Source organism: Vulpes lagopus, chromosome 9, assembly GCF_018345385.1.
Source record: "Vulpes lagopus strain Blue_001 chromosome 9, ASM1834538v1, whole genome shotgun sequence".
NCBI classification, from domain to species: Eukaryota; Metazoa; Chordata; class Mammalia; order Carnivora; family Canidae; genus Vulpes; species Vulpes lagopus.
In genome coordinates, this window is record NC_054832.1 from 70,781,063 (window position 1) to 70,793,853 (window position 12,791).

The window sequence follows — 12,791 nt, forward strand, 5'->3', positions numbered from 1 at the left end:
ATTGTGTAATTTAAGTATGCATTTTGAGGCAACAGAAATTAGCTTATTTCAGGCAAGAGAGGACTATTTAAATTGAAATGTAGTTCTATTTGCCATTTCAAATGTGTATTTGTAATTTATTAGTTCTTCTGAACTAGTGTTTTCCCTTGAAGACGATTCTCATGAAATGACCCATTGAGAAAAGGTTCCTGTAATTCTCAGCTGGAGATTCACAACACACATTAGCATACTGAAGGCTCTCGCTTTTCCCCCTACACGTTTTATCCTGTACCTTGTTTTGTCTAAGACATTTATTTTTCCACAAATCCCACCTCCCAATACAATGTAGAAACTGTGTGTGTCAAGGTGTGACGTGGGTGTTGTACCTGGAACTTCTTGCCAGGACTGGCCGCAGGCCCACGAAACTGACCCCTCTGCTGGCCAAGCGTCTGGACTCACCAGGATTAGTCATTTCTATTCTATATGCAGCCTAAGTCTATTTCTTGAAGGTTGTTCAATTTAACAAATATATTTATTTAATCACACTGCTGTAATCCCCGGGATGTTGGTATGATTATGTCTGAACAACATGTCATACGCACCTCAGGGCATTTTGTTTATATACACACACATGCATATACAAGTTCAGGTGACCTCTCTAAACTCTATATGGACAGTATTGCCTGATAACGAGGTGATTATTGGCTAGAGAAATAAAAATGAAGACATTTTACAATCCACGTATTTCAGAGCTTTGATAGTATGGGCCATGTGAGTGATTTTTCTTCTATTTAAATTAAAAACATCTATAAAGCAAGAAATAAAGATGCACTCACATGTATTAAATTTTATAGATATCTATCATGTGTAATAGTTCTTTTCCTGTAGGGACTTGATGCAGTATGTGACTAAGTAGGAAATTAGCCCTTGTGCAGCAGGCTAAGGAGGAGGCAGTAAACACAATGAAACCACTTTCCCGGATGACTTAACCACACAGACACACAATCAACACATAATCTTCTTGGCATATATGGGATGATTTTTGAGGCATATCACTGCAATACATGTTCTTCTAATGTAGAACTAGTCACTGTTTACACAGCCGGAATTAACCTATTTGACCTTTCCCTTGAATTGTTCACTACTCTGCACATCAGCAATAAGAATTTTTAAGTGGAAGCAAAAAAAAAAAACTACTTTTTTTTTAAATTGAAAGCAACGTTTAAATCCTGCATTTCACAAAGCTTCTTTCTTCCAAAACCATCCCTTAAAAATATGTGTGAACAATTTCTGACATTTTTAATGTTAATACAGAAGACAGGGAGTCTGAATGTCTGTTCCTGTTTCATAAGGCAGCATCAAAATGGACACAGGGATAAATATTATAAGGAGAGGTTTCTTCAGGGGGGTTCCCAGGACCCCAGATTCCATAGCTTTGTATATTTTCATGGAGGTCAGTTGTGTCCTTCCTCTGGAGAGAGACTGTAAGGGGCTGATCATTGGTTTACCCCAGCCTGCCTTTCTGAGTCCGCACATAGACACACCATGGTTCTCATTGTGGTTTTCATTTCATTCTCCTACACTAATGGGGAACAATGAGTTGCATTGCTAGCAGTGTTCTAGGCTGACTTTTGAAATGAAGTTCCCACGTTGTGTTTCGGGTCATCTTGCATGATGACCAGTGTCCCTAACAGGCAGGTCCATTGATGGATGGTGCTGCGTGTTGCAAGAGGGTTTCAGAAAACCCTGCCACAGACCATACCAAGAACTCATTTGACTCATAAATGGAATAAGCATGATATCAAGTTTGCAGAATAAGGATATTTGCATCCTCAAGACATTGTTTTGACAAAGCAACTTTTTTTTTTTCCAGAAGGACATGGTAGTATGTTCCTTCCCCAGCTGTTTTCACTTATCCCTGTTTATTTTATTAACCTCTTCCTCTCAGCATAAGTAGGAGGTAGGTTTTTGCCCCGGAAGAAATACTTCAGGGTTAATTCTTGATTCTTTTCAGCTCCCACTGATAGGTCTAGTTTTTAAGTCAATGAAAAGATTATTAGGAAATGGCCTCATGAAGGTATAAAAAAAAATAGGGCAAAATTATATTAATTTTGATGGAGTCAAAAATTTCTAAGAGAGATTATTTTTATCCTGTTCATTATGGGGGACAATTCATCACCAACTTCTTTAAAAAATCAAGATGAATTCTATGGTTACTTAGAAGCTATATTAATGTGGTTTTATATGACTTCAGAAAGGTATTTCAGAACTCCTTTTCCCATATTCATTTCCATCAACCAGCTTTGTTTTCTTTGTGCAAATATCTAGGCCAAGGCTCCTTAAGAATATAAAAAGGAAACATAAAAAATGAAACATACAATCAATAAAAGAACCCCTGAACTGAATTACTTTCCAAGTGAGCTATACTTGTATTTCAGATCAAGGCACTGATGACATCCCCCACCCCCACCCCACGACCATCATCTTGTTCATTGTCTGCATGCTGAGAGAAGCCACCAAGTTAGAGCTTGCATTTAGATAAAGAAAAAAAAATGTCATTAGAAATTGTTGTTGTTGTTTTTTAAAAGATTTTACTTATTAATGAGAGACACACAGAGAGAGGCAGAGGGAAAAGCAAGCTCCCTTCAGGGAGCCTGATGTGGGACTCGATCCCAGGACCCCGGGGATCACCACCTGAGCTGAAGGCAGATGCTCAACCACTGAGCCACCCAGGTGCCCTGGAGATCGTTTTAGATTTCACAAAGAGGCAAATTAAGCTCAGGTTTGTATAAGTTGCATTACAAATAATGGTGGAGGACTTCTTAGATAAGAGGCAAGAAGAGTAACAGGTGCTGATTCCCGTGGGAGGTCCCGCGTACACTCACTGAGCACCTTGCTGCTAGAAGTCAACAGCCCGTGTGTCCGACTCTGACCTCTGCTCTTGTTTGTTTCCTCAACAGAGCTACAGTGAACCTGTTGATGTTAAGACATCTCAACCTCCCCAGCTGATCAACTCAAAGCCGTCAGTGTTCCATGGGCCCAGCCAGGCCCACTCAGCTCTGTACCTAAGTTCCCACTACCACCAACAACCAGGAATGAATCCTCACCTAACTGCTATGCATCCCAGTCTCCCCAGGAGCATAGCCCCCAAGCCGAATAACCAAATGCCAGTGACTGTCTCTATAGCGAACATGGCCGTGTCCCCCCCTCCTCCCCTCCAGATCAGCCCACCTCTTCACCAGCATCTCAACATGCAGCAGCACCAGCCACTCGCCATGCAGCAGCCCCTTGGGAACCAGCTCCCCATGCAGGTCCAGTCTGCCTTACACTCACCGACCATGCAGCAGGTATGTGCTCGCACTCTGGACTCTTCTGGCAAAAGAGGGGGAATATGTGTGTTCTGTTCTGTTTAATGGAGAGTAAATGGAAGATAATCAACAAATAGCTTCTTTTCTGAAAAATAATAATTTACAGGTGGTGAGTTTAGGTATTACACGATCACAACAATGGATTGCTTCCTCTTTTCCTAATCTCTTGCTGGCTTCTCACCACATTTCTAGAAATCACATTTCTTTCTTTTTTTTTAAAGATTTTATTTATTTATTCATGACAGACACAGAAAGAGAGAGAGAGAGAGAGAGAGAGAGAGAAAGAGAGGCAGAGACACAGGCAGAGGGAGAAGCAGGCTCCATGCAGGGAGCCTGATGTGGGACTCGATCCCGGTTCCCCAGGATCACACCCTGGACTGAAGGCGGCGCCAAACCGCCAGGCCACCGGGGCTGCCCAGAAATCACATTTCTAATCACCCTCCTTGTTTTCTGCTCCTTGAGTAAAGTACATTTGAAATTTTGAGGCACCAATTCCTACTAAAGACCTCTTTGGGCCTGAGGATTCTACATTAAAAAAAAAAAAATGTTTGGAAAGTCTTGCTTGGTTTGCCTGTTGAATCCAATAAATGCTGCAAAATGAAATAAGACCCATTGTTTTTGGATGTTCAGAAATGTCAGATTGATACAACCTTTAAAGTACTAAGAAATAAAAATGTTAACTGGAGTTTCATTTAAAAATGGATATATGGCTTCTGCACAAATCAGAAAGCACAGGAAGTTTGGAAGCCTCTCTGTCTATACTCCCCAATCACTGAAACCATTTGTGTGCGATCTTAGCTTAACTGTCCTTTGAAGTCCAATTTTCTTTTAGGATTTGGTGTTATTTTAAAATTTTAAAATGAGCAAATGGTTCAAACAAAACTCAACATGAAGTAGTCAAGAATCCTGAAAACTTGTTTTAAATCTGTAAATCAAGGTAAAATCTACGAATCATGTCAAATTCATCTATCACTTTTATAATCCAATTTCTCTGTTGTTCCCAAAGCTATAAATAAATATGCAAACACAAGCTTCCTATTGAGAACTGATATCTAACCCTCTGTGGAATTTGAGTCTATAGTTGGACCAGGGTGAGGTGGAGAAGAGGAAGAAAAAGAACCAAATATACTACCCCAAAATTTATTTTTTTAAAGATTTTATTTATTTATTTTCAGATAGAAAGTGTGAATTGGGGGAGAGGCAGAGGAAGAGAGAGAAATCTCAAGCAGACTCCCCAGTGAGTGTGGAGCCCCACGGAGGACTCAATCTCTCAAGCCATGAGATCATGACCTTAGCCAAAATCAAGAGTCAGTCACTTAACCAACTACCCAAGTGCTTCCCCCAAAATTTATTTTTATTATAATTGTAAGCAAGATTTATGAGAGCTGACTATAGCAAATCTTAATATGTTACTTTACCTTGTGTTTAATTTCAGAAAAATTATAGTGCAGGAACTAGCATTATCTTTATTTTACAAGCAAGGAAACTCATGCTTGGCGGAGTTAAGTCATATGCCCATAAGAGTGCTGGAATTTAAAACCCAGGTCTGTTCAGAAATCAGAGCCTGGATTCTTCTCTCTGCTAGGCCTGCTGCCTCTCACAGTCATTCTTATAGACTATGACCAGTTTTGTCTTAGAAAACGTGTCTCCCAAGATTTTGGACAGCCTTTAAATCCTCATTAGTTCTAAGATTAAAATGATAGAGCGCAAATGGCCCAAAGTCTCTTCACCAAAGTCTTACCTGGTCCCTAAGCCAAAGATATTGATAAAGCTCTGATGTCTTACTTATCCATATTCAACAGACTAGCTCTCGATTCACTAGGGAAGAAGACTGGGGAAAAGTCAACTTCCGGCATCATGCCTTGTCCAAGTGGTGTCTGACATTCTTAGGGCCAAATTTCCACTCTTTCTAGCAGAGGTCACTTACAATAAAAGGGACACTCTTGGGTGTCCTTGCATGTGAATGAGCCAGTAGTGTTTGTGTAAAGAATGAATAGTTTGAGGAACTCAACCCTGCATTGTTGGATTGACTCCTGCCTGTGGTGCTGCCTGGCTGAGGGCAGGTGTTCTGCTCACCACACTCTAGCATGAGTCTGTTTCTTCCCAGAGAAAAGAATAAGGAAAGCACAGTCCCCACCACCAAGTTGAGGGCTAGAGCTCTCTCCAGAAAGGACACTTTCTTCTAATATATCTGCTCCGAGATGGTTCCTTTCTCAACCTATACAAACGCCTTGGATGAGCGAGCTGTGATCCTGAGTAGTTTTCAGACATTTCAGAATTACATAAGGCCACATGTAAAAACTCAAGAGATTTGTCTTTCTATAGAGAATCAGAACTGAATAGGAAAAAATAGAACATATTACATTGGACACGTTATTCATCAATCTTTAAGTCAGTTCTATTAGTGTATCTCAAAAAGTATTCTTACCGAGATGGTAGGACCTGATTTCAATCTACATTAATAATAGAAGACAAAATGGCATGATCCCCAAATGCAGAGTAAATAGCTAAAAGACTACAGTGACTAACATCACTTTTAACAATGCCTTGATCACAGTGGGTGAAGTGAAATCACTGTTGAATGGACAAATGAACAAGTAAGCAATTAAAAAATGAGTAACAGAAATGTTTAAATACCAGAAGATGTCATAGGTTAGTTTGTAGAATCTCCGTTCTTTGGAAGCATTTTTTTAATTGCATTTATTCAGAAAAGATTAATTGAACCCCTAGCATATGCCAGGCACTGTCTAAGCTCTGGAAATTAAATGGTAAATGAGAACAGGTAATGAGGCCTCTGTCCCCATGCAGCTGACATCAGAGTTGGAGAGTGGTGGTGGTGTAGTGGTGGTAATAAGATAAACAGATAAATTAGTAAGATCTTGTGGGGGGGAAAAAAAACTGAACAGGAATTCAAACTGCAGATTGTGCAGAGAAATAGCGCCTTTAGCCAAAATGGATAAAGAAGGCCCCTGTGGAGGGCTGGCAGAGACAAGGGAAGGCAGAGAAGAGAAAGCAGCCTATCTGAATCAGAAGGTTGGGATGGGGGTGGGAGCTGGGTAGCCCAGTAGGTTAGGCATCTGCCTCTGGCCCAGGTCATGATCCCAGAGTCCTGGGGTCGGGCTTCCTGCTCAGCCACAAGTCTGCTTGTCTGCTTCTCCTTCTCTCCGCTCCTGCTTTCTCTCTCATTCCATCATAGATCGATAGATGATAGATAGATAGATAGATAGATAGATAGATAGATAGACAGACTGACAGATATAGGATGAATGGACAGATGGATGTAGGAAGAGTAGGTAGGGAAAACCAGCAGAGGCCAGAAGTAGAGAGGAGTTTAAGGCTGGAAGGACCCCTTTGGTAATGAGCAGGGCTGGCCCAGGACCTGGGAAGGAGGCCAGTGAGGAGTACAGTGAATTAGGGGAGAGCCATGGGGAATGAGGTCAGGGTCATGGGCAGGTCATTGGAGTAGGATCCTCAGGTCAAGAGACTGACATCTGCAACAAGCTGATAATCTAAAATCAGGATTAAAAAGTTGTCAGCCATGATGTAACTCAATTTATTAAAACCTTCACAGTCTGCAGGCCAATGTTCAAGTTCTCAAAGTTGGTTTTTATCCTGAAGATGTTTGCTTCCGGGTGCAGGGGCCATGTTCACATGAAAAAAAAAAAGAAAAAAAGAAAAAGAAAGAAAGAGAGAGAGAGAGAAAGCAAGTAAATGGCTACCGTATTTTTAAAATAATCTCATATTTCAGTATTACTTTAGCTATTTTATTATCCTTCTGAAAAATGAATATATCCTACAAAAACGATTGTATAGTTCACCAGGAATAATAGTTTCATTTTTTCTAGAATAATATTTTATACACCAAACCCATGGAGCTGCTTTTTTTTTTTTTTTGGTCCAGTTTCCTTGCTTTTTCTTTTTCTGTTCACTATATTGTCGAATGAGGTCACGAGAAAAAAAAATCATTAATATCTGTCAACTTCCTTTATAACCTTAAGAAAAAATCTTTGTATGATATCACACAGACAGATTTTCAATTTCCTCATGTAATAAACAGCTGCTTTAGGATTTGGGTGTAATTTAAAGGTTTAAAAAAATCACATTGAGATTGATGAATAAATCAGTTGCGAAGACAAAAACATTGATGCCTGTTGAAAATACCTCTCCAGACAGGCAGGAAATGAAATTAGTTCCCAGTAAAGTGTGGATATGAGGATCACTGTTTGGTTGTGCTACAGGCTTTTTAGGACTTGCAATGGTGGCACAACAAAACTGCTAGGGCTACAGAAATCTAATTAAAGAGCAAATGTCCCTTCTGACATCAAATCAATCTTTATCACGTTTTCTATTTTTATTTCAATCTGGCACCAGAAAATGAAATTTAAAATTCCAGGCATGCTACGAAACAGTTGGTGATTTTTCTCTTGAGCATTAAAATGCAAAATATTCAGCCTTGTTTAATTAGACCGCTAAGCAAACATTTTCCAAAAATGTATATCATCACTGTTGTTTCATATTTACATCAATAATAAAAACGTTCTTAGCTCTAGGTTCAACCTAGAGCTCTTTATTAGTAAAAAAAAAAAAAAAAAAAAAAAAAAAAAAAAAGTTTGCATTTTCCAAATCAAGAGCATGTAAAATAATGTTACTTCAGGCTTTACTCATATTTTTCTTGATCCTTGGTTTGATGTTACTGATATTAAATTTAGACATTGAGGTTAGTTGAATTTTCAATCTTTGAACTTTGTAGATGACAGATAAATTTGATCTTATAAACTGGAGTTACCCATTTAACCTTAAACTAATAGCTCGAAGGTTAGTATTCTCCTGATAGTCTCTTACCCAACCTTGAGGAACCATTTTCATTTGATGGGAAAAAAGCAATGGTGCTTTCTGTTGTTGATTGTGATTTGTGTAGGGTTGGGTAGAAGGGAGTTGGTTTGTTTTTGTTATTTGCTCTCTCAACTAACTAAGGATATTTCCAACTACTCTTTTTTTTTTTGGCACTTGTTTACTTTTAGGTTATGTTTTGTCCATTGTGCAAAAACCCAATATGGAAAACTTTGCATTAGACCACAGGAAAGGGGCAGCCTGGGTGGCTCAGCGGTTTAGCGCTGCCTTCAGTCCAGGTTGTGATCCTGGAGACCCGGGATCGAGTCCCATATCAGGCTTCCTGCATGAAGCCTGCTTCTCCCTCTCTCTGCCTGTGTCTCTGCCTCTCTCTCTCTGTGTGTGTCTCTCATGAATAAATAAATAAAATCTTTAAAAAAAAAAAAAACCATAGGAAAGGCCCTGGAATTTACACATTTATACACTCCGTGCCTTCCCAACAGTACTCTGTGTTAAACTTTATTCACTGAAAAATATGATTTATTCAGCCACTACTATAGGCTAGACCCGAAAATAGCCAGTAACCAATGCACACACTCTCTGATCGCAAGTCCCCATGGCCAGAGGCTTTAAGACAAGGGCTAAAATGGAAGTCAACAGAAGGCTCCTCTCCTTAATAGTTTTGTCCTGCTGTTTCCCCAGTAACACACTAGACCCTAAGGAAAAAAATCAAGTGAGCTTGATGATAAGCCCACAAAGACTATATTATAGGGTGGCTCAGTCAGTTGATCATCCAACTCTTGGTCTCAGCTAGGGTCTTGATCTCAGGGTCATAAGTTCGAGACCTGCGTTGGGCTTTGCACTGGGTATGGAGCTGACTTAAGAAAGAAAAAAAGATAAAATTCTAGGACCATAATGGAATGAATACATTTTATCGAAGCCAGTGGGACTCGTTGTGTGACAGAGATATAACCTGGTCTGGACAAAGAAAGAAAATCAGCCAAGAAAGGACTGGAGAATCAAACATCTTGTTATGCTTCTTACTTTTCACTTTCCTCTTTTGGAAAACGTTTATGGCTTGAGCCGCAGGTTTGTCTACACAAACATACTTATTTTCCACAAACCAGTTGTTAAATGAGGAACATTCTCTTCCTTTTAGTCTGTGTGAAGTCAAATAGCCAGGCTAGCTGAATTCTCTACCTTTCAGTGATGTGTTTCTAATCATTCAAAGGTTTGTCTTTCATCCACAGTTTTGGTGGGAGTTAGTGTGGACATTGGCTTGCAGTCTTTATCACTGGAATGGAAAATAAATTAATACCTTAAAGCCAAAATGGAGAATGGAAGACATTTGATAATAGGTACCTTTGTTTCCCCAAGGGACACTGAAACAGGAATCAGAGTCTAAGGAAATATCCTTAAAAATCAATCCTCTGATCATACTGCTGAGTTAAAACAAAAACAAAAGCAAAAACAGTAAAAACTCAATATTATGCCTTCCAAAGCAAGTAAATGGGAAATGGCTCCTTTTTAAATCTCTTGATTTTTCTGTGGTTAAAAACCATGTATAAAATCCACAGCAGAAAGAGACAACCACGAGATTAATTAAGTTGCTTTTTTTTTTTTTTTTTGGTCATTTCCAGCAAAGCTTGCCTATGCTGCTCTTAAATTCACCAGATAAGCTAAAAATAAATCTTAGTGTATAATGCTTTTTGTTTACCAGATATAGCTATATACTTCAGAGATTCTGTCCTTGAATTTTTAATAGCTTTGCAAGGATTAAAAGTCAACACTTCACCATACCAGTGTATTAGAGGAATCTTCCTGAAGTCTGATTATTATTTGCCAGTTAATAGACTTTTCAATTAAAAAATATTTGCTCTGTCTTAGACTTTTCCTTCTCTGTGTTTTCCAGTGGCAAGTTGCTTTGAATCTCTTTCCTTATATTAGTCCAACAACTGTTAAAAAGCTTTGGTTGAAATTTTTTAGCTGAGAAAGAAGTACAAATAAAAGAAGAAGCAGATGGTCCCTTTGTGATTGAATGAAGAAAACGGGTTTCGAGAACAATATGTGAATAGGTGTAGTCTAATAAAACACTCAGCCACCTGCTGCCTGAATCCTTCAAAAAAGATTCTGTTGCATATTCTGGGGATTAACTATTAATGTATCCTTAGGTTTGATGGAAAACATAAACTGAGGGGTTAGGTCTCTTTCCCTTTGTTCTGATTGAGTTTGGCCTCTCCATATCTTAAATTGTTTCTCAATTCAGTTTATCAGCTCGAGAGTATATAATTAAAGGTTTTCTCACACATGGTTCACTGAAGGAAAGATGAGAATGGGCCTGTGGGCACTTCTTTTCTACCTTTGTTTTAAGTTTTCTGGGCCCTCTGGATACGTTTGCCCTTGCAAAAGGCACTAGTTGTGTTTGCAAACAATGGATAAATATTTAGGGGCTTCTCTTCCTAAAAAGGCACTCTGATCCTTATTTGTGGATGTGCTTTCCCTTTCAGGGATTTACTCTTCAACCCGACTATCAGACTATAATCAATCCTACATCCACAGCTGCACAAGTGGTAACCCAAGCAATGGAGTATGTGCGTTCTGGGTGCAGAAACCCTCCCGCCCAGCCGGTGGACTGGAATAACGACTACTGCAGTAGTGGGTAAGCGGCGGGCCACCGCCACCTGGTGGACCGCGGGCCTCACAGCAGGCTCCGCGCGCCCTGCTCCCTCGCAGAGGGACCCTCGGCCTTCCTCCCTGCTTCCTAAGAGCTGATCTGGCCCGGCTCCCTGTTCCTGAAAGCAGGAGACACCAGTCCAGAGGTCTTTAAGCAGCTCTAGCCATTCCAGGAATAAAGAAATGCCTGTAGATCCCTGCCCGCTTTGCCTGGGCCCATCCCCGGTGCCCCTCTCCATCCCTCAAGCTGGAACAGATCCACAGCCACGCACACACCCCCACCCCACACCCCACCCCCCCCACCCCCCCACCCCTCCAACCCCCCCAGCCCCGCGGTCACCTGTAGCTCTAGTCTTGTAACAGGGCATTGCCTGTCTGTTTTCTCTTCATACAGGGGCATGCAGAGGGACAAAGCACTGTACCTTACCTGAAAGTCTGAACACCTCTTCTTTCCACTGAGGAATTCAGGGAAGTCTTTTCACCGTGGATTGCTTTGTACAGCCAAGGCAGTTCTCCATTTTATTAGAAAATACAAGTTGCTAAGCACTTAGGACCATTTGAGCTTGTGGGTCACCCACTCTGGAAGAAATAGTCATGCTTCTTTATTATTTTTTTAATCCCTTATGGACATTGTTTTTCTTCTTCCCTGAAGGAGATTTGGACCATTCAGATTTTATGTTGGTTTTTTGCTGTGAAGTGCTGCGCTATAGTAACTGCCTTAGCAACTGTAGATGTCTCGGATAAAAGTCCTGGATTTTCCATTGGTTTTCATAATGGGTGTTTATATGAAACTACTAAAGACTTTTTAAATGGCTTGATGTAGCAATCATAGCAAGTTTGTAAATAGCATCTATGTCACACTCTCCTAGAGTATAAAATGTGAATGTTTTTGTAGCTAAATTGTAATTTGAAACTGGCTCATTCCAGTTTATTGATTTCACAATAGGGGTTAAATTGGCAAACATTCATATTTTTACTTCATTTTTAAAACAACTGACTAATAGTTCTATATTTTCAAAATATTTGAAAAAAAGAAAACGTATTCCCAAATGATTTTAATTTAAAAACAAAATTGGCTTTGTCTCATTGACCAGACAAAAAAGAAACTAGTGTTAAGGGAAGCGCAAACACATTTATTTTGTACTGCAGAAAAATTGCTTTTTTGTATCACTTTTTGTGTAATGGTTAGTAAATGTCATTTAAGTCCTTTTATGTATAAAACTGCCAAATGCTTACCTGGTATTTTATTAGATGCAGAAACAGATTGGAAACAGCTAAATTATAACCTTTACATATGGCTCTGTATTATTGTTTCTTCATACTGTGTCTGTATTTAATCTTTTTTTATGGAACCTGTTGCGCCTATTTATGAAATAATAAATATAGGTGTTTGTAAGTAAATTTGTTAGTATTCGAAAGAGGTTTCTTTGATGTTTTAACTTTTGCTGGCAAAAAAAAAAAAATTCACGCTTGGTGTGAATACTTTATTATTTAGTTTTTACAGTGACATGAATAAAGCCAAACCTACTTTTCATTTAGCAGCAAATTAAAGTAACCAATCCTTATTTCTACCTTTCTTTGGTTGACGCAAACAAAAACCTGATATCTAAGAACTTTCTTTCTTCGTACAATATGACAGAGAATTGCCCTAAGAGTCACACAAGCTCCAAGACTAAACAGATGGGTACTTGATCTGAAAAGGGTTGCTTCTTGGTTCTCAGCTGGTTTGGGTCAATTCTGTAAACTCTCCTCCAAGAAAAAGAAAAAAAAAAAAAAACCACTGAAATCTCATCACCTAAAATTCCTCAAGCTGCATGCTTTTCACAAAATCCAGAAAACATTTAGGAATTAAAGCAGGGGTGGGAGGCAGGAACAGGAAAGCGTACTCTGGAGAATTTGCCTACAAATGAAAGGTGAGTAACCAGACAGCAAAAAAGAAAA

General features: G+C 39.4%; 1 protein-coding gene across 3 annotated transcripts in view; it reads left to right on the plus strand.

The window, feature by feature from the left end:
* Positions 1–12,392, plus strand: part of TOX (thymocyte selection associated high mobility group box) — a 298,656-nt gene extending 286,264 nt beyond the window's left edge. For all 3 annotated transcript variants that reach the window (XM_041769529.1, XM_041769530.1, XM_041769528.1), the window contains 3 exons: positions 2,940–3,326; positions 10,685–10,836; positions 11,245–12,392. In XM_041769529.1, coding sequence (XP_041625463.1) covers positions 2,940–3,326; positions 10,685–10,836; positions 11,245–11,281 — 576 coding nt within the window. In that variant the 3' untranslated portion in view covers positions 11,282–12,392. The remainder of the gene's footprint in view (positions 1–2,939; positions 3,327–10,684; positions 10,837–11,244) is intronic.
* Positions 12,393–12,791: the final 399 nt, after the last annotated feature.